A 23,456-nucleotide genomic window follows, 5' to 3' on the forward strand; every position below is an offset into this window, starting at 1 on the left:
ATGTCGGAACAGTTATGTAATGTTTAAAATCTGCCAAACTTTACGGTAGCGACTTGTAAACGTACACAGTAGCTAACCTTTTACACCTTGTCCCATTCTATTAACGTAAACCAGATTTTATTTCCGTCTTAGAAATAAAATACTCATTAAAATGCTAATGTCCTGGAGTGTTTCGGCATTAGTCAACACAAGTAGTAGCCGCTTGGCAGGGCGTTTAAAATGAACCACGTATTACTCATTTTCGTTACTACAGCTTTAGGTGTATTAAACTTTGGAAAAAAAAACTTTATTATCATGAATTTATCTAAGAAACACTGAAACATGAGAAAACGAAGGTTATTTATTTATTTAACGAGCTTTAAGTTTTTACGGCCTGTCAGCATTTCAACAGACTTTCTCAAAATCCACGACTCCCCTAATTATCACACACCAAAATAACCGACTCTGATATCTCCAAAACGCTCGCTCTCCTAAACCCCTTCATTTCTGTTAGAAAATATCACCACCAAAAATTACTGTCCCGAAATCCGACTCCAAAAATCATTGCCCTGACCAAAATATCACTACCCTAAACTGCCACCGCCAAAATCTCACTCACTAATATCACTACAAAATGGTACTGTCTCAAAAATCTTGGTCCTTAAAATCATTATACCCTCTTAATCACTGTCAGAAAATATTACCCCATTGGTCACTTGTAACTATCCCGAAATCTCAATGTCCTAATGAAAATTTCACCCCCAAGATCACTGTCCAGAAACGAATTTCAGAAAGTCCTATTCAGTAGTGCGACTCTAGAAGGGTCACTGGCGCATGACGGCTATCTGTTCGTGTGTCACGCCAACTGAAGTATAAAGATACGGGAGAACATCACAGTGTCGTCACAGGTAAAATGAGAGCACAAGTGTGCAAGTGTTCCACACACAGCAGGAGCATGACAATTAACGTTTTACCTACTACAACGTCAGTGTTCGACTGGAACACAGCGACAACTGCGGTGGAACTGGTATTTAAAGTGCGTTCCATTGATCAAACAGATACACAACTAACGCTACTAGTCCGTTGTGATGTTAACAAATATTTGTGATTGGCCTTTAAAGTTGACAAACAGTTCTACGTTTGTATGTTTATTTTGTGAAATTAAAATTGACACGTGATCATTATTGATTAGCGTTTTGCTGATGGTGATTTATAAGATTGGGAATCAGACACCAGCCCGCAGACTTCGCGAATCACCCGATGACAACGGATGGAAATTGTAGAGCGATATCATGGATGGTATCGAGTAAAACAACGTAATGGGAAAAAAACAGGCAAAGAAGAGTGTAGCTAAACGTCCCTTATCTATACCAGAAAAACGCACCCGACAGAGGAATAGTTCATGTCAGCAAAAAATTAATGATGATTCGCTACCATCAGGCGAAGGAAGGAGAAACATAGAACATTTGTTCCCCCAACACACTATATGGATTGTGTTTGTGTTGACATTGTACACGAGGATAAGTTATGTTTCTAAAGTTGACAATTGGTGGGTACTTCATCCGGACGAGATATTCCAGTCGGTGGAAGGTAGGTATTGAGTCGCTGCAGCCAATATTGGTAGCCAAACAGAATGGTGAATGTGACTATTGTTAGTCAAGTTTACACAGGGTATTCTGTGGTGTCAACAGAGTTAGAGCACCAATGTATCTAAACATGGATATGGTCAGTAGTCAACTGTAATTGCAGTCCCCATCGAGTTAAAAAAAAAAAAATGGGGGGGGGGGGGGATTTACTTCATTCTCGAAAATTGGCACGCATGTTTCTAATTGTATCATTTTTTAAATTGGTTTTATTTAATGACTGCCTTTTCTTTTCAGTGTTGGTGACAAACATGACCAGTACAAACTGAAAATCTAGTTAGACAATAGACACACACTGACAGACATTAACCAGGGAATACTTTTGCCCCTAGTATACAATGCTTGGGCCTGTGTTTCGCCTGTCCTGTAGTATCTATTTTCTACCTTTGTCACAATCACGGTTTGTGTTACCTGGCGCGTTACAAGGAGTATAAATAATGTATCGTGTTTATAACAGTTTCCTCCACTGATAGTATTACCGGTCGTTATGATGTAGTAATCGATATTGTCGACAAACACCATCGCTGGATAATTGAACGACAAAGTCAAAATTTTTCCGTCATTAAAAAATACGTTATTGATTTCACCACTACTAACATATTTCATCTGGGGACCGATCGACTATTTATGAGCATCTTTAACCGTGCTTCACTGCACAGTCTCTGTGTTGGCACGCTCTCTCCTTAGGTTCATTACACAAAATTAGCACGAGCAACACTTTCTACTTTCCCGAACCAACTACCCGGTAAACATCATGCTGTTTTATATGGTTTTTGCTGAAAGGGTACATTATCAGGCAGCAGGTGGTTGGTAGATAACAGCAGTTAATTAGCTTACTTATACACTGGTAACAAATTACACCTGTACCACACCTTACTGCTCATGATGCACATGTCAGTCATAAATGCCTTGATATGACGAATACTTATTTACGTAATGTGGAATGTCATTGAGTCTTGGACAGACAGCCGGGTCACATAAACTTAATATCTTTTCTGTATCACTTGCCAGCACATTACAGAACAGGGCACACACTGTTGACATTTATATTAGTCGTGACAAACAACAATAGACAGATTTATTAAAAATGAAACAGACCAACAATGTTTTAATTAAAACCTGTCGCCGTCTGTGGAGTTGATGTTCGGATACCTCTCACTTAATTTCAGCTGTTGACGAAGTTAGTTAGTTTCGGGATATTTCGGCTGATTTCGGCTGAAGTTATTTAGATGAATCAAGTAAATAAAGATAAATAAACGCATAAATAAACAAAGACATTCATTATTTCTAAATAGACACTTTATTATTTATTTGCGGTTGTTAAATCTCATCATTTAGCAATGCTGTACATTATATGCACGAGACTGATGACGTCATGTAGATGTGTGATCGATTACCTGTACATATCGATATATACCGTACAAACTTCTGACACATACCATACAATAAGGAGAGACAGAAATATCACGTTAATGTAAAATTAGAATGCATTTGATTTACTACATTTTAAATATGTATAAGTTAAATTACTACGATCGAAATAATTTATACTTGTCTAAACCAGTAGGCCAACCATAACGATTAATTATAAATAACGACACGATCGGCGTTTCATAAAGAAAAAGTTCAAATATGTTGAGAGAACAAATGGACGGTATTTTCACGTGTATGATGACTATGTATAGTTCTATAAGCAATTTCGTTTAATTTGCGATGAAACAAATTGACCGCTATACCGAAATATTAACATTGCGTTAATGAAACAACGGTTATTTTCGTTTTTAAATGTATTAACAGAGACATTGGAACACTTAACCCGTTTCCTAAAAACTACAACACCTATAAATACTATTTATTCTTATTTGTTATCATTGTAATGGAAATGAAATTCATATAGACTTGACAGCTGATTGTGATTCTAATCAGTGACTGAATGTTTTGTTCTGAAGCGTGTGGTACGTGATTTCTGAATTTATATTTTATTCGGTAATATGTGGTATGTGCCCTAGATTGATCATCGTGGATAAAGAAGCAGACAAAGGGCTTGAACCAGCTAATTATAAGAACTATTATGTTGTAAGGAAAGATGAAGGAAGTATGTATTGTATAACTTCAGTGAAAAATACATTTGTAAGTGCCCCACTGGAAATGAGGATACATTTTATAAAACGAACACCAGTCGGACCCAATAGCTTTAACCTGAAACCTAGGACACCATAGGCCATTTAACATGTAATATATTGTCTGATCCACAATTGATTAGCTGGGCGAACATACCTGTTGGCAATATATGTTAATTTCTATTCAAAGTAAGCTTTTATCACAGAGCCGATGATTACGTTGTGAGGGATAAAGTCATTTTTACCAGAGGGTTGTGAACTTCATCACACTTGGGCGCATTCGTGTCGTGTATATCACTAAAGTGTATTGTTGTTAGTTGCATTCTATAATTGATCGAATGGGGACAATAAGGCATGAAATTGATTGAAAGTAATCCGTCGTGCAAAACAACTATATAAAGACCATCGGTCGAAAGATTGGTGTCGCCACCTGGTGGTGTAGCGGTATATAGAGCATATTGTTTTACATGTGAACTGGTAGAGGAGAACAAAACGATTGTTTAAATTAATATATAGAGGTCTACTATCGGTCTTCGGGACCGTGATGAAATTGTACAACGGTAATTCCATGCCAGTTACTTGGCGAAGAACATATATAAATGGCTATCTCAAATTGATTAGAATCTGATACGAGTTTGGCAGATCTAGATGCCAATCTGAGATCAGTAGAATGCTGAATCACAAGGATTCGGTTGGTTCCCTTGTTGCTCTGGTGTTGTGGACTCCATTAGGACTTTCAACAGTCCGTGGGAAATACACATTCTTAAAACACCTAGCCATACCGATGTATTTTGACGTCACTTGACTCACCTTTATTGTGATTTCCGGAAACAATGCGATATTATTAATCTGAAGAAGTCATTCATGGATCTACCGATCAAACAATGTGCAACTTCCTTCAGACGACGCGCTATCAAACTCTCTATTGGGTGATCGGTAAACTCCATTAAACTCAATTAGCGTTTGATGGAGACTTTAAGTATACCTTTTGCACATGTCTATACATTCTAACCAGGAGTTAGCTGTTTTACCTTGCTGAAACAAGTTCGTTTTGTTGACCTTTTATTGTTTTCAACAGTCGCTCCCCTGAGCATGTTCAAAAGTTATTTTCGGAGTTTTTATCTTTTTCCGTTTTCCTTATTTCTTTTGATATTTTTTTCTCTTGAAATTGTATTTTACGATGTTCAGAACCCTTGGGGCCAATATAGGTATGGATACTAAGTTTTGTGTATGATTAACTTTTAAGAAAGATTGATGACACAAAATCTGACCCCGTAAATAGTTGAAAGAACTGCAATATTTAAAAGTATGGCGAGTGCGTTGAACTACGGAAGACGGATGAACAGACCGATTCAGCATTAGACGAAGTGTTTTACATTAAAGTTCCCATCGACTTGTCTTGATGGAAGTATTCTAAAAACTTAACTTAGTAGTTGAATTTGGTGATAGCGTGAACGCTGTTCAAACCAACTAATGGTAATCACTGGATTTAGTCCAACCGCACGTGCGTCCGAACTTTGAATGTCTCGGTTTGATTAATTACCACCGGGAGAATTTTACTAAGTCATTTACGTTTCCACTAAAGCTCAACATTATAAGGTGTTTTTGCTTTACAAAGAAATGTTGACATTTGTTAAATTCACGGCCTAAAATGTGGGCTGTTCGACTAATTGATGGAAGCATTCATCACATGAATGGACACTTGACATTTTTGCGCACAGAAAATTTGACCGATTTCACCTTCAAACCAGAGAAACCCGAGCCACAGAGATCGTGACAAGGTCTGAACAAGAGTAACCGTGCACGACTGTGTGTACCTCTGTTAGCCCTTTATTGTATCGATACCCGAGCCTTTATCCAACATTCTGTTGAAGTATAGTACCAGTGTATGTAATATGATGTTTAAACAGTCCGAACAAACAGGCGTGTTCATACACCGGGGACTGTACTGACGAGTCTATAGGGTCTTGAACTTTGAATTAAACATATTATAATCTTATTAACGCTTTTCATTCCTCAGGTATAGATTTTTTTTATTTTCAACTGTTTGATTTTATATTGTATGAACCGCGAAGTCGGCCAGCCGATAAAGGTTAGGGACCCGCCTACCCAGGAAGTTAACATACAAAATGGAAATTTTGATGTTTGGGAAGAGGTAGATGCTATCTGATGTCTCATAAGTAATATATACATATTCTCCTGGATGTTATCGATAGATGTGATGCCTGCGGTATCGGGCATCTGTTAGCGAGGTTGATATGTTACACGACAGTGATATACTATATTGTTCCACAGGTTCCCAGCAAACGATTGCCAGGGATTATCCTCTAGTATTGTTCCCCTGTCTTTTAGATTTCGTTTAATGGACATTTTTCTAGAATGCCATCAGTATGTATGTCAAGTTCAGCCTCTGTGATCTGAATTAAACGCCGCACCTGGTATAATATCTGTAATCATTCTGAATCCGCCCCGCCCTAAGTGTATTCCGTAGTACGACATTCCATTCGGAATTCCTTTCACACACGACGGGGGGTGCCGGGTACGGTATTGTCTGCGCGTATTATTCGGTTACGTGTTGCCCTACTTTGAGACCAATTATTGTCTCCATGACTGGCCTTATTTCATGTCGTCCGTGGCATTTTTCTTTCCTATTCTACATAAAGAGTTCTATTCCAAAAGCACATCTTTCTACTCACATACACAAGTTTACTTCGTCATAAGCCGACCTCTATTTTACGTAATAAATATGATCACGGTATTTTAGTGGATTTTTTTTGTTAGTTTCTATATATTTTTGATGTCTTTACGTACGGAAGCAAGAAATTCAATCTAACAAAAAAAAAAAAAAAATAACGCTCAGTACCATTCGTAATTTGAGTAACACGCCACTGTTTTGTTGATTCTGTAATATTTCCTCGGGTAACTGTAAGCGCTTGGTAATATTTATATAGAGCCGATTGGCAGACAGGCAGAAATTACTAGCCTTGGGAGTCCCCATGGCCGCTTCCATGGTTGCATGTGTAATCTATAGTTTCTTATATAACTAGATAAGCAGTGATAATAGATATGCTCGTGTAATGCCAAAATATTGTAAAACATTCATTTCGGTGTGAACGGTCGATCCTGCGTTTTAGTAGTCATTAAACGATCTCTGTGAATTAATTATCACTGTTCTGTGGAATGTCAAGCCGTTTATTTCTGTTCCTCAGAAGTCGAGTGTGACTTAAAGCGATGATTCTAATTTATTCCGAATTGCCGCCCGGAGATATCGTATTACGATGAGCTGGACAGACATGAATATTCACCATAAAACCTGATACAGGACCTAGTGTACTGATGTACAACTACGTTTTTATATCCTAAAGTAAATTGTGGACGGAATATACTAGACTGATTTACAATTTAGATATCTGAATACGACATATAATTACGAAACAAAGACTTTACTTAGCATCCCCCTCAGTGTTGTAATTAAAACATTAAAAGTTGCATTTGAGATTGATGTTCCGGTCGTTCCCAAGACTAATGTGTTTAGTCCCAGCACAAAATCTCTGTCTTCTACTTTCAGACAGTATCCCCCTAGCCCTCTCCTGTTAGTCCCAGCACAAAGTCTCTGTCTTCTCCTTTCAGACAGTATCCCCCTAGCCCTCTCCTGTTAGTCCCAGCACAAAATCTCTGTCTTCTCCTTTCAGACAGTATCCCCCTAGCCCTCTCCTGTTAGTCCCAGCACAAAATCTCTGTCTTCTACTTTCAGACAGTATCCCCCCTAGCCCTCTCCTGTTAGTCCCATCACAAAGTCTCTGCCTTTCCCTCTTGTCAGAAATTGTTTTAAACTGATAAGCGCCACCAGAAGCTGGACATGATGTCAAAACTTTGTATCAGTGTCGAACAGAGGGCCTCACATGGTTTCCTTTAGGCCCCGACTGATACGTTCAAGTAGTTTGTTATACTTACCGGGTTCTGTACCTGTCATGTTTATATATTTATGTACTAGATTACTAGTACTCCCTTGTCGTAAATCCGTATCAATGTGCCTGTCTGTCATCGCGGATAAAACATTCCAAACACCTTTTGTTACAGATCCATTTATCTTGGAGATTTCGGGAGATAGTGTCGAACGCGCCGATACCGCCCACCCAGGATCGTTGAAGTATTTGGTGTCCGAGACTTTTGTATGACAGTACTGATTTATTCGCAGTTTCATTAAATGTAATGTAAACATTTACATTGATACGTCTCAGTCAAAGTTTAGGTGGAATGTTCACACAGACACGGTTGACTTGGTACAATTTATTACCGTTTCCACATCAGGTCAAAGGTTAATGAGATCCCGTCGTGCTAACGTGATTGACGGATAAGGACTTGTGACCAGAGACTAAATATTTTCTCCCGTGTATAATCACGAAACATGTTGTTGGTTTGTTTGTCAACAAACCTACTTTACGTACAATTGTTTTCCCCCAATGTCGTTAGTGGCGATTCCCTCTCCTCCCTAAACTTCCCGGACTTCAGGTATCTCACTGTATAATGTTGTACATCTGAAACCCCCATCTCCCTCCACCCTACCTAACGCTCTGCAGAATGGAAGGTGGTTTCTGGTTGTTTTGAAGACTTTAACCACGAACCAACAAATAAACAACAGACTAGCCAATCCTTGGGCTTCTTGTTCGATGCTGACAACCATTACCAGGGAGCGCTATGTACCCCTAAGTTACTTCAGAATGTCACAGTCACTTGATCGGTCGCGTAACACGGTCTAACATGAGATAAAGAAAGATATATGACAATGGCAGAGCATGGAACATGTTCATAATAGTGTATGGTCTTTTCCTTTATTTTTGCCTTGACAAATGTCTCTTTCTCTCCCCAGTTGCCCATTCCGAATTTTATGGATACGGATTCAGGCCATACGAGTACATGCCGCCGCTAGAGGGCGCCAACTCAACTTCCGTCGGACGATTGCAGGAGAATCTGTTGGGAATGTACAGCCTGCGCTCCTTCTTGTACCCGAAACTGCTGGTGATAGCACTCCACGTAGCTACTGTTTTTGGGTACACTGGCTCGCCAATGCTTGTAAGTAAATAGCTTCTGCTTCACTATTACCATATTACAACAAAATTGGGGAGTTGGAATGTTGATGACGACATCTGACTGGTGTATGGTGGTGGTGACATCTGACTGGTGTATGTTGGGTATGCTGATCTATACGTTTGTTAAGAGAGATATAAACAGGGAGTAGTCGTAATCAGGGACTGGATTCATGGCTGCAATGTTCCAATACTTGTTCAAAACTTAAAACGGTAAATGGGAAAGTTACAATGCTTAAAAATAATGATTTGTATTCAGTAAAAGATTAAGGTGATCATACATTTTCTACCATTTCAGTTCTGGAAGATATTCCATACCTCTGTGACGTCATGTTTGCCTTTGGCTGTTTACACCTTCACCAAGATTCTGTATAAATCACGTGATGTTGCGGTATTAGCGTCCGTCCTTTCATCAACATCTGTCTTCACGTATGTGCTGGGAACGCACACTCTACTCAATAGCTTTATTTCACCGTTCCTATTCTGGGCACTGGTGCCGTTATTTAGATTATTGGTAGACAAACCAGAAATGCATAACTTAATCACTACGCCGGAAGCGGAAGTCAATGTTAACATCTCTGATAAGTCAAGAAACATCACAATTAAGTCAGAAGACAACTTGTCAGCTAGAGAAAAGAGTTCAGAACGACAGGAAATGGTAGTGGCAAATCAGAATCGGACGGGAATGAAAAATTACGAACACAGTAATAAGGAACCGGAAACAATGGGCACGATGAAAACGGATCATGTAAATGTAGTGCTTCTGAAAAACGGTAATGGCGAGTTTGGAAAATCAAAAACTGTTAACTGTCTCGGAAATAGTGACATACCAAATACAGAGATTACAAACACGCTGTATACATCAATTCACCTAACCGAAAACCAACTGACCAATATACACAAGGGCATCATTTACGAAATTATACATCATTGTACGAAACCAAGTCGGGTAACTGCACCACATTTAAAATTCGAGCGCAACACGTTAAAGAGTAGAGACCGGAAACACGTGACCAACTTTGGTGACACCCCGACAGATTACGACCAATTAGGCGTAATAGATGACCATATCGACACGGATTTCAACCATAATTCCCAAGATCTACACAAACCAGACCGTCAAACACTAGAACAAAGAAACCTAACCAATAGAAAACAAGGAACTTACGAGAATTTCCCAGAACGCGTAAAAACTGATCACATGACACCGAATAATAATGGAAGTCTGCATCCGAATAATGATATACTAGACGTCATCCCAAACAATGTTTATAGCACCACTAAAACTGTTTGTAGAGGGAATGAAGACCAATCTACGTCAAAAGAACAGACTGAACCTACACCTTCTTCATTAGCGTCTGACACCGTGACCGGAAGTCGAAAACGGTCATCACGTGAAAAAACAGAAAAACAAATAAAGAAAGAAGCAGTGAAGACTATGCCTACAGAGAGTCTTGATTGTGATAAATGTCCGTTCGGAACCTCTCTACGGATGCAACATTTTACTTGTTTATTCTCGGGCTTTATCTTAGCATTGTGCCTATATGTCAGAGCCGATCTTTTCATATTTGTAGCATTTGCCATTTTGCCATATTTGAAATGTGTGTGCAACTGTAAATTACTGATGTCACATCCGTTTTTGTTATATTGTTTAGGGATATTGATAGGATTTTCTGTTGGTATTTTTGATGATTACAATAGTTACGGTACATTGGTTATCTCCCCTTGGCAGTGGTTTAGTTTCAATGTACTGAGAGATAAATCCGCGATTTTCTTCGGTAAAAAGCATTGGAGTTTTTACTTGTGGGAGCTTTTTGTCCATGATGAAGTCATGTTTGTGTGCTTGGTTGTCAGCGCATTGACATTTATGGCAGTGAAGTGTAACCAAATTAGTTACCATGAACAATACATGTCAGCTAATGTCAAGTTATTTATGACATTGTTGGCAGTTTTTATCACTCATTCATTAAATAGTCACAAGGAGGTAAGATTTGTACATGATTTTATTGTTTTATTGTTGATATTTTACTCTAGTTTTATTATAGTCCTAATCAAAACATGTAAAGGATATCTAGGTCGTGATAAAGGTAGTCTGTTATCTCACAGTATTGTGTTGGCTATTGTAGCCTACTTGTACTCTAGTCAGTGGCGATATTTCCCAAGTCCAGCTTCTGGGTGGGCATTCCGGGACATCAAAAACACCAACCATGTTAACAAGTGTTTAGACTTTTTACGTCAACAAAATGACGCCACTGGTGTATTCTTGGATACGTCAGTGCACACAACAGGCGGTTTTTCCACGCTCCACAAAAACGTACCACTAATTGCCTTAATCCACAACGAGTTTTACGAGTTTGATGTGGACTCCAAACTCTCGCACAAGTCAACGTTACCATACTTTAGTCAGGCGGATAATTTATCATTGACTCTCCTCACACAGATCAGTGACTTTGTGTCCGTTTATAACACCCCCTATCTGCTGAAGATCCTCATCAATAAACCTGTGTATAACTATCTAGTCATGTCGACCGACCGACCATTTGTCGATGTTGGGTTCCAGGAGGTATATCGTACGGGGGACATGAGAATTTTGAAACGTTCGTTAGCTTCTGATAACGAAGCTAAACTGAAGTCGATAGCACGCAACATACCACTTGGCCCGAGCTGTAAGATACTAGATTATGAGGCTAACTGGTTGTTAACTTTTGGTCTGTACGATAAAGCTGTAAGTAAATTGTCCTATTCCCTCTACCTTGACAAAACCAACCTACAATCTTACCAACTGTTGAGGGAGGTGCGACGTCGTCAGGGTGATGTCACTGGTGCACGTGATGTATACAAAATGTGTGGTCAGTACCATGGACACCAGTCGTGTACCGCGCGACCTGGTAGAATCATCCTTCACCAAGAGTATCGGCTTGACGTAAATATTTAACCACAAGAAATTTGGAGTTGTACGTAAATTGGCGCTAACACACATTAGTCAATTTAAACTGATAAATGGCAAAGTTTTAAAATATGTTCAACTGTACTGTTTAGTTGTAAATGTTGAAAATCTACATCAAATCGTTTTACGAATTTTTTTTAAACGCGTGCTTTCCTTTATTTTCTTTATTAAATGTGTGTTTCTTGTTTATGAAATATAATTTAAGTATTTTGATGTATGATGGAGATTAGTGTTATATTCACCTCATCCCCATGTCACGTGTCAGTTGTATTCCACTTCATATCAGTACTAATTTTTATCGTATTAATTGCCGTATTCAGGCATATATTTTTGACAATACAAATACATATAGACATGCATTACTGCTTATTCTGTCATCAAATAACTCTCTGTAGTCCATTTACAGGTTTGTCGTTTATATGAATTTCAAACGGGTTCAATAATAAAATACTCTTATCTGATAGCTTTAACATTCATATAGTTTGTAATAGGAAATATTCTCCACACTAAACTTGTAGTATTGATGGAGAAGCCATACCTTGTTTACAGTCAGTGGTCTGTGTTACACCGAGACACACTTCCCGTCTGGTACTTTGTGTTCTTCAATGGATCAAACGTTTTGGTCATCAGAAATTTTGATGTGAATGGATCTTATTGATTAAATGAGAAATGATCAAAGTGTGTTTTTGTTTGTACTTTATAAAGAGAAGCTTTGCATGAAACATGACGTCCTAGAGTACATGTATTCCCACAAGTCTCATATTCAATAGATAAAAAAGTAATAAAACGTGAAAGTGTTTAGGTTGAACTAAGAATGGGGGCAGAGTTTAGGATTAATTATCTCGCTCTGTATAAGTATTCATCAGACAAATCTTTTAAATCCAGTACATACTAATACTAGTGTAATTTCATTATAATGGTACCAAAGGTTAACAAGCAACGAAACTTCTAAATGATCTTACCCAGGTGTTCAAGGTATGTTGATTAAAGAGACTTTGAAGTCCGAATATAACGTACAATTTTTCTCCAACTTCCTTTCATGCCTTTCAGTATCATATTGACTCGAAATGCTATGTACGCGATACATTTAGAGCATTTTCACTCCAGAATTACGTACACCTTGATCTCCTGACATAAACTGTTTTTCCTCACAGTCAGTAATAATATTTATCCACGCTGTTACTTATTTTTTATCCTCGCCATCACATACACATTTACATAACATCCTAAGTAAGACAAAGACTATGAAAACTTATCTCTAAATCTATCATTATACAATTATCTATGATTTTTTACCTGACTCGCATCAAAGGCTGGAATACTAGTGAACACGGTCAGCCTACAATATTCCCTCACAGAAGGCAGTGATGATATTATCTGTATTGAGTTGACCCCCTAGGGAATCACTCCGGCTAATGATTCTGTTTATATCATGTATTCTGATTGTAAAATAGATTTAGACAGAATTGTTTATGTAAATATCTAGTTATGAATCAAATGTCAAGAAAAACAACGGATGTACATATCCTTGTCAAATGATTACAACATCATATGGTTGCCTATCTCGAAATATATGCATTTCTCGATATCTAACATACTTGGTATGTCGTTTCATTTTTATCTCGATATCACACACTTGTATATCTCGATATAACAAACTAGGTAAGACGGTTCATTGTCTCTCTCGATATAACAAACTAGGTAAGACGGTTCATTGTCTCTCTCGATATAACAAACTAGGTAAGACGGTTCATTGTCTCTCTCGATATAACAAACTAGGTAAGACGGTTCATTGTCTCTCGATATAACAAACTAGGTAAGACAGTTCATTGTCTCTCTCGATATAACAAACTAGGTAAGACGGTTCATTGTCTTTCTTGATATAACAAACTAGGTAAGACAGTTCATCGTCTCTCTCGATAAAAACTAGGTAAGACGGTTCATTGTCTTTCTCGATATAACAAACTAGGTAAGACGGTTCATTGTCTCTCTCGATATAAAAAACTAGGTAAGACGGTTCATTGTATCTCTTGATAAAAACTAGGTAAGACGGTTCATTGTCTCTCGATATAACAAACTAGGTAAGACGGTTCATTGTCTCTCTCGATATAGCAAACTAGGTAAGACGGTTCATTGTCTCTCTCGATATAACAAACTAGGTAAGACGGTTCATTGTCTCTCTCGATATAACAAACTAGGTAAGACGGTTCATTGTATCTCTTGATAAAAACTAGGTAAGACGGTTCATTGTCTCTCTCGATATAACAAACTAGGTAAGACGGTTCATTGTCTCTCTCGATATAACAAACTAGGTAAGACGGTTCATTGTCTCTCTCGATATAACAAACTAGGTAAGACGGTTCATTGTCTCTCTCGATATAACAAACTAGGTAAGACGGTTCATTGTCTCTCTCGATATAACAAACTAGGTAAGACTGTTCATTTTCTCTCTTGATATGACAAACTAGGTAAGACGGTTCATTGTCTCTCTCGATATAACAAACTAGGTAAGACGGTTCATTGTCTCTCTTGATCAAAACTAGGTAAGACGGTTCATCGTCTCTCTCGATAAAAACTAGGTAAGACGGTTCATTGTCTCTCTCGATATAACAAACTAGGTAAGACAGTTCATTGTCTCTCTTGATATGACAAACTAGGTAAGACGGTTCATCGTCTCTCTCGATAAAAACTAGGTAAGACGGTTCATTGTCTCTCTCGATATAACAAACTAGGTAAGACAGTTCATTGTCTCTCTCGATATAACAAACTAGGTAAGACGGTTCATTGTCTCTCTCGATATAACAAACTAGGTAAGACGGTTCATTGTCTCTCTCGATATAAAAAACTAGATAAGACGGTTCATTGTATCTCTTGATAAAAAACTAGGTAAGACGGTTCATTGTCTCTCTCGATATAACAAACTAGGTAAGACAGTTCATTGTCTCTCTTGATACGACAAACTAGGTAAGACGGTTCATTGTCTCTCTCGATATAACAAACTAGGTAAGACGGTTCATTGTCTATCTCGATAAAAAACTAGGTAAGACGGTTCATTGTCTCTCTCGATATAACAAACTAGGTAAGACGGTTCATTGTCTCTCACGATATAACAAACTAGGTAAGACGGTTCATTGTCTCTCGATATAACAAACTAGGTAAGACGGTTCCTTGTCTCTCTCGATATAACAAACTAGGTAAGACGGTTCATTGTTTCTCTCGATATAACAAACTAGGTAAGACGGTTCATTGTCTCTCTTGATATACATGTCATCTTGCCTACAGGGACATAGGATTCACAAATACTTCCAACATAACTTACACTTCAAACTCCGTACATAACATACACTTCAAAGTCCGTACATAGCGTACACTTCAAACTCCATACATAACATACACTTCACACTCCATACATAACATACACTTCACACTCCATACATAACATACACTTCACACTCCATACACAACATACACTTCACATTCCATACATAACATACACTTCAAACTCTGTACATTACATACACTTCAAACTCCGTACATTACGTACACTTCAGACTCCCAATATCATGTACACTTCAGACTCCCAACATCATGTACACTTCAAACTCCGTACATTACGTACACTTCACACTCCATACATTACGTACACTTCAGACTCCATACAAAGCATACACTTCAAACTTCATACATAACATACACTTCAAACTCCATACATTACGTACACATTACACTCCATACAAAGCATACACTTCACACTCCATACATAACATACACTTCAAACTCCATACATAACATACACTTCACACTCCATACATAACATACACTTCAAACTCCATACATTACATACACTTCAAACTCCATACATTACGTACACTTCACACTCCATACATTACATACACTTCAAACTCCATACATAACATACACTTCACACTCCATACATATTATACACTTCACACTCCATACATTACGTACACTTCACACTCCATACAAAGCATACACTTCAAACTCCATACATAACATACACTTCAAACTCCATACATTACATACACTTCACACTCCATACATAACATACACTTCACACTCCATACATAACATACACTTCAAACTTCATACATTACATACACTTCACACTCCATACATAACATACACTTCAAACTTCATACATTACATACACTTCACACTCCATACATAACATACACTTCACACTCCATACATAACATACACTTCAAACTCCATACATAACATACACTTCAAACTCCGTACATTACGTACACTTCACACTCCATACATTACGTACACTTCAGACTCCCAACATCATGTACACTTCAAACCCCGTACATTACGTACACTTCACACTCCATACATTGCGTACACTTCAGACTCCCAACATCATGTACATATTTTTATTTCCAATGTTAGGTACACTTCTAACTTCCCCCGTAACGCTCATTATTCCGTGTTTTCATAATTCTGTGACAATGCTCTTTACACAAGTTCGATGAAAGTGACAGTGTAGTCGAAAAGCGTGACACAATGTTTTACAGGTTTTTTACATGACACTGTAACCACGGCGGTTAACAGAGGTATGTAACCTATATGTGTTCAGACACTTTGTGAAGCACGCCGGAACCAGTTAGCATACATAAATCGCTCAGTCGGATACAGTTGAGTGCCACCTCAAGTTACAAGGCCACCACACCTCGGCTCGGTATTTAAATTGAAATAATACCATATTATCATTACGTAAAACCGTTGATATCAAACACGTTTTCGTGTGGTAATTGAGGAAACACAGTCCCTATCCCATTAACCTAAGGGTAACACTGGCTTTGTGCGTGTCATTTGTGTGTTTTTTAAACGATACTCGACTTGACTAGTGTTACATGTAGACGTTTGTGAAAGTATCCTAAGGTAATGTTATCTCTACATAAATCAGAAAAATCCACTTTGTCGCAGTATCATTGTTTCAGTGTCAAATTCTGACTGAAGGCGCCGGCAATGTTAGTATATAACTATCATATCGTCAACATACTTGTGCAGTAGAAAGTGGTTGGTGTGGCTTGCATATAGTGTAAAATACGGCCTCTGTCACTCAGCTGACGAGTCGGTGTGGCTTGTATATAGCGTTAAATACGGTCTCTGTCACTCAGCTGACGGGTCGGTGAGGCTTGTATATAGCGTTAAATACGGTCTCTGTCACTCAGCTGTTGGGTAGGTGTGGTTTGTATATTGTATTAAATTCGGCCTCTGTCACTCAGCTGTTGGGTCGGTGTGGTTTGTATATAGTGTTAAATACGGTCTCTGTGTCACTCAGCTGTTGGGTAGGTGTGGTATTGTATATAGTGTTAATTGTATTAAATTCGGTCTCTGTCACTCAGTGTGGTTTGTATATAGTGACGGGTCGATGTGACTTGTATATAGTGTTACATACAGTCTCTGTCACTGTTGGGTCGGTGTGGTTTGTATATTGTATTAAATTCGGCCTCTGTCACTCAGCTGTTGGGTCGGTGTGGTTTGTATATAGTGTTAAATACGGTTGTCACTCTGCTGGCGGGTCGACGAGACTTGTATATAGTGTTAAATACGGCCTCTGTCACTCAACTGACGGGTCGATGTGACTTGTATATAGTGTTAAATACGGCCTCTGTCACTCAACTGACGGGTCGATGTGACTTGTATATAGTGTTAAATACGGCCTCTGTCACTCAGCTGACGGAGCATGCTTCTATGGCTTTGTTGGTAGAGTTGGTTGATGATCACGCCCGAGACCCGGTTTCGATTAAGAATTCTAATTTAAACATAATTTTACTGATGTCCTCCCCGCAGGTACGAGTCACAAGTGATTTTTCTCTGAGTTGACCGTGACGTAGACCGTCAAAATAATTTTCTAAGGATTAACTACTACATAAGCATATCCGAAGGGAAACATGACGGTGGAACCTACATGTGTAATCAAGTTAGTTGATATTGGAAAGAGATTTTCATCGTGATTCATAATTTTGGTTGTTCCTATCGGTTATGTACAGTGCTGTCTATCATTGTTGCTGGATGAGGGCTTCTAGAGTACATTATCATTAATAAATTACTAACTGGTAAATTTCTCTCATATTTCATCGTCACACAAGCCCTATCCCATTGTTACATGCCCTCCCTTGTGTATTTTGACTGGTGCGTCCATTTTTACCCGACAGGTTGTTTGTTTGTGAAATAAGGACCATTACATAATGATATTGTCCTTGTTTTTGGCAATGCCTCTTCCAGATTTTCAATACTGCGACATTCTCTATAGGTCTGTTGAATGATTCCACCTGGAAGATATTACTGGAGAATGATAGAGTTATCTCCCTTATTGTATGTCGTACCTTGCTGTTTAAAGAATCACATGGACATGGAAAGAATTTCCCACCAGATATTTTGTATAATACAGTATATATCATGTGTATCTTTTATATATTATATGTAAACATATACATAAATAAAAAAAATATAAACCACAATTGTTCGCTCACATTTATTGGCATAGCGACCATCTTTATATATGATCGACCATGTGAGAAAACCATTTAATTGATTAATAAATAAATACACAACTTTGGGCCAGAGTGTTGTGCCAAGCCATTCTAATGTGTAACATTGGCATATAGGAACAATCAAAATGTTGTAAAAAGGATTTTTCTTCCAGCAACTTTGTTCCTGTACCAAGACTTCTAAAGACATCTGTTGTGTATCTGTGTATTACCAGGGACGTATATGTCTGTCATATACGTCCCTGGTATTACGTACAAAAATTGTAGTTAGTGATCTACATCATCTCATCCACCTTTCCATTAAGATTTATCAGGACATTCTGTTACTGAGATTACAACAATTTAAGTCTGATTTTGCCGATTACGTAGGAAATAATTCAAAATCTGTTGCCTTCTTGCTTCTTATAATGAACATTGTAAAGACTTTTATTAAACGGTCTTGTACATTGTCTGGACCTTGAGTAAAAGAATTAGTTTCTTTATCTCTTAGTACATGATAAACTTTTTATGCTGGACAATCAAGATTAGAAATTCATTAGTAAATAATGAGAAAACAGTATCAGTGAAATTGATGAAAGCTTCCTCAAAACCACTTCTTTGACTTAACATTATAACAAAGGACAATAACTCTGTAATCTGTCACCAATGTATACAACAAGTTTTATGATCCTAGCAAAGCTATTCTCACAACACAAATTTTAACAAAGGGCAACAACTCTGTACAAAGGGGTCATGGACCCTGACTATGCTACACTGCACCATTCTTTTGTATGACTGATGTGTACATGATGTTTCAATATCCTAGTTTAAATGCAGGCGAAATCATGCTCATGACACAAAATTCTAACAAGGGGCAATACCTCTGTAATCAAGGGGCTGTAGGACCTAACATTGGTACATTGCACATTGTCTTCCCATGATCAATGTATAAACCCTGTTTCATTATCCTACCTTAAATGCATGCTAAATCATGCTCTACACATGATATTTTTTAAAAAGGGCAATAACTCTGTAATTGAGGGGTCTAAGGCCCTGAATAGGGTACACAGCACATTTTCTTTGCATAATCAATATATACACTAACTTTCATGTTTCTTGCTTAATTGTGGGAAAATTATGATCCAGATATGAAAGGATGGACAGATAAAAGGGCTTGGCAGCGATTATGTGTTCCCCTGAAAATTTTTCGTGGGGGCATAATAAGTTGTAGTTGATGTCTGCCATAAAGTGCAACATGCTTGCCCAACAACATGAAGACGAGAGTAAATTCTGTGAAAAAAAATTGCATATAGATTTCTGGCAAAACTTGACATACCAGATTTCTGGCAAAACTTAACATATCAGTGTGTCTTAAACATAAAATAATCCACTTGTTTGTGAGTAAGATGTTATACAGAAGAAGCTATGGACTGAAAAGATTCTGAGGATGAACTCTTTGACCTCTGACTCTATCACAAACCTAGTACTACATATTCTATTTATATCAGGAATTTTTTGACCGATGACATCACATGGTGGTTTCCTTGCCTAACATAGGCAGCTGAAAAGGATTATACCATTCTAACCAAAATTCTTGTAGTCGATTTTCCTTGTTTGAGCAAAAATCACGGAAATCAGCTAACATTTTATCTTGAAAGAATTCGTCGCCTGTATTTCCTGATCGCCATCTTTTAGAAGACATAAAGTTCCAGGACCAGAGATAGCCAATCTTACTCTCAGCCTCCTGTTCTGGTTGTTGGAACTGACTAGACTGTGAACGCTTAATGTAGTCTTTACGGAGCTCTGCCGTAGATTTCTTGTTAAAGCTGGAACTGTAGGGTGTGTCCTTTACCACAGGTGAAGAGACGTGACTGTCCTCCATCAATATAAAGTTTCCACCTGTACAGTGGACATAGTGGCTATAATCCTCTCCTTGACCCATGGGATAGGCATCTTCTGAGATGTCCCGCACACCAGCAGGCATGAAACCAAACCTGAACATAAACGATTTCCATTGATAATGAGCTTCACCATTAATATTATAAAGAAAATTCTGCATCAAGTTTGAACCAGAAGAGATAGTAATTCGTGAAAATCTTTGTATCATTAATAGGTAAACCTGCTTGTGACTTTTAAAGATTAGGAAACATTAGCACCATACACCAGGAGACAAACATGTGCCATCCATCTCAGTGTCTAGTCTGGATAGACTGTGCTGATTGTTATACTGACCGTCTGATAATGGCTATTTGGAAGCTGTGAAGTTTTTCTCTCCAACTCTGACCGTGTCCTGTGAGAAAATCAAATGTCTCCTTAATAAACTGCTCTTAAAATGACCATAATAACAAGCACTTCAGTCATAAAGATTTTAATCATGACCACGACAAAATATTTACTTCCGATTGAAAAATGATGAAATTCAAAATGTGAGAATATGAGAACATTAGATGTGGTAGTAGGTATAACAATACTTGTGTTAGAAGATGTAACAATACTTGTGTTAGAAGGTGTAACAAAACTTGTGTTAGAAGGTGTAACAAAACTTGTGTTAGAAGGTGTAACAATACTTGTGTTAGAAGGTGTAACAATACTTTACAATACATGTGTTAGAAGGTGTAACAATACTTTACAATACATGTGTTAGAAGGTGTAACAATACTTTACAATACATGTGTTAGAAGGTGTAACAATACTTTACAATACTTTACAATACATGTGTTAGAAGGTGTAACAATACTTGTGTTAGAAGGTGTAACAATACATGTGTTAGAAGGTGTAACAAAACTTGTGTTAGAAGATGTAACAATACTTGTGTTAGAAGGTGTAACAATACTTGTGTTAGAAGGTGTAACAATACATGTGTTAGAAGGTGTAACAATACTTTACAATACATGTGTTAGAAGGTGTAACAATACTTGTGTTAGAAGGTGTAACAATACATGTGTTAGAAGGTGTAACAAAACTTGTGTTAGAAGATGTAACAATACTTGTGTTAGAAGGTGTAACAATACTTGTGTTAGAAGGTGTAACAATACTTGTGTTAGAAGGTGTAACAATACTTTACAATACATGTGTTAGAAGGTGTAACAAAACTTGTGTTAGAAGGTGTAACAATACTTGTGTTAGAAGGTGTAACAATACTTGTGTTAGAAGGTGTAACAATACTTGTGTTAGAAGGTGTAACAAAACTTGTGTTAGAAGGTGTAACAATACTTGTGTTAGAAGGTGTAACAATACTTGTGTTAGAAGGTGTAACAATACATGTGTTAGAAGGTGTAACAATACTTGTGTTAGAAGGTGTAACAATACTTTACAATACATGTGTTAGAAGGTGTAACAATACTTGTGTTAGAAGGTGTAACAATACATGTGTTAGAAGGTGTAACAATACTTGTGTTAGAAGGTGTAACAATACTTGTGTTAGAAGGTGTAACAATACTTGTGTTAGAAGGTGTAACAATACTTGTGTTAGAAGGTGTAACAATACTTGTGTTAGAAGGTGTAACAAAACTTGTGTTAGAAGGTGTAACAATACTTGTGTTAGAAGGTGTAACAAAACTTGTGTTAGAAGGTGTAACAATACTTGTGTTAGAAGGTGTAACAATACATGCAGCAGAAACACATTACCCATATCTTCCTATTACAATATTACTGTCTTTAAGTGATGAGGTAGATAATTCTAACACAAACCTTTTGTGATGCTTGTTCCCCCTTCTGACAAACAGTCGATGTCAAGAGGTACAAATATGGGTCCACGGAGGGAGTCCGAGTCTGGGGCAGATGGCAGAGCGAAGGGGTCCACAGGTACAGGTATCATGTGAAATCCACAACTGCTCATCTTCCTGGCCCAGCTATACACCTGTGGTAGGAAAGTTGATGGGTATAGGGTTCTGGAACTGTTGTCAGTGGTTACATCACCACTATCACACAAATAAGTATCAGAGGGATGAGTTAGACCACAAAGAGAGAGACTGTTGTTAATGGTTATATCTCCACTATCACAGAAATTAGTACCAGAGGGATGAGTTTGACCACAAAGAGAGAGACTGTTGTCAATGGTATTCTGACATACACACCAGTTCACCAGCGAGAGTGACTATTGTCAATGGTATTCTGACATACACACCAGTTCACCAGCGAGAGTGACTATTGTCAATGGTATTCTGACATACACACCAGTTCACCAGCGAGAGTGACTGTTGTCAATGGTATTCTGACATACACACCAGTTCACCAGCGAGAGTGACTATTGTCAATGGTATTCTGACATACACACCAGTTCACCAGCGAGACTGTTGTCAATGGTATTCTGACATACACACCAGACTACTGTTGTCAATGGTATTCTGACATACACACCAGTTCACCAGCGAGAGTGACTATTGTCAATGGTATTCTGACATACATACCAGTTCACCAAGGATACTGCCTGTTGCCACCATCCACTGAATCTGTAGCTGGAAAGCACAGGCAGGGCTATAGTATGAGTGGTATCGTACCGTAGCCCACTCCGGTCGGTCACTCTTGTCTAATACATCCACATCAATGGTGACAAATTTGTGGAGGAGTGTTGCTGTAAAATTCAACATTAATACAATTTTCCATTATAAATATATAACTAGTTTCAAGTGATGTACTTATAATGCAAAGCATTAGAATGTGTCCTAATGAAAGCTGATATTGTGTTGATTAGAAACTAAACAAAATGAGTAGTGAGTAGAAACATGTTTACTGAACTGTTGGCTTTTTATTGCTCTCAAATACAATAATATCAAACTGTGTCTATAAAAAGAATCAGGTTCAAGAACAATTGTTTGCCTTAATGAGCATGTCTTGTGTGTACTGACCAGACCTAGTGAACATGTCTTGTGTGTACTGACCAGACCTAGTGAACATTTCTTGTGTGTACTGACCAGACCTAGTGAACATTTCTTGTGTGAACTGACCAGACCTAGTGAACATTTCTTGTGTGTACTGACCAGACCTAGTGAACATTTCTTGTGTGAACTGACCAGACCTAGTGAACATTTCTTGTGTGTACTGACCAGACCTAATGAACATATCTTGTGTGTACTGACCAGACTTAGTGAACATTTCTTGTGTGCACTGACCAGACCTAGTGAACATTTCTTGTGTGAACTGACCAGACCTAATGAGCATGTCTTGTGTGAACTGAC

The 23,456-nt window shown here is 38.0% G+C and overlaps 2 protein-coding genes across 4 annotated transcripts in view; one reads left to right on the top strand and one right to left on the bottom strand.

Moving 5' to 3' along the window:
• Window positions 1-999: 999 nt before the first annotated feature.
• Window positions 1,000-12,415, top strand: LOC132555542 (uncharacterized). The gene is made up of 3 exons (XM_060219889.1): window positions 1,000-1,569; window positions 8,613-8,815; window positions 9,128-12,415. The coding sequence occupies exons 1-3, from the start codon at window positions 1,299-1,301 to the stop codon at window positions 11,762-11,764; spliced, it is 3,111 nt and encodes a 1,036-aa protein (XP_060075872.1). The 5' UTR covers window positions 1,000-1,298; the 3' UTR covers window positions 11,765-12,415.
• Window positions 12,416-18,270: 5,855 nt separating this feature from the next.
• Window positions 18,271-23,456, bottom strand: part of LOC132555567 (GATOR complex protein Iml1-like) — a 75,086-nt gene continuing 69,900 nt past the window's right edge. For all 3 annotated transcript variants that reach the window (XM_060219918.1, XM_060219919.1, XM_060219917.1), the window contains 4 exons: window positions 22,689-22,852; window positions 21,970-22,138; window positions 20,512-20,569; window positions 18,271-20,273 (listed from right to left, as the gene is read on the bottom strand). In XM_060219918.1, coding sequence (XP_060075901.1) covers window positions 19,808-20,273; window positions 20,512-20,569; window positions 21,970-22,138; window positions 22,689-22,852 — 857 coding nt within the window. In that variant the 3' untranslated portion in view covers window positions 18,271-19,807. The remainder of the gene's footprint in view (window positions 20,274-20,511; window positions 20,570-21,969; window positions 22,139-22,688; window positions 22,853-23,456) is intronic.

This window comes from Ylistrum balloti, unplaced genomic scaffold (genome assembly GCF_031769215.1).
Source record: "Ylistrum balloti isolate Yb309-2 unplaced genomic scaffold, AGI_CSIRO_Ybal_v1 Utg370504, whole genome shotgun sequence".
Classification (NCBI taxonomy): domain Eukaryota; kingdom Metazoa; phylum Mollusca; class Bivalvia; order Pectinida; family Pectinidae; genus Ylistrum; species Ylistrum balloti.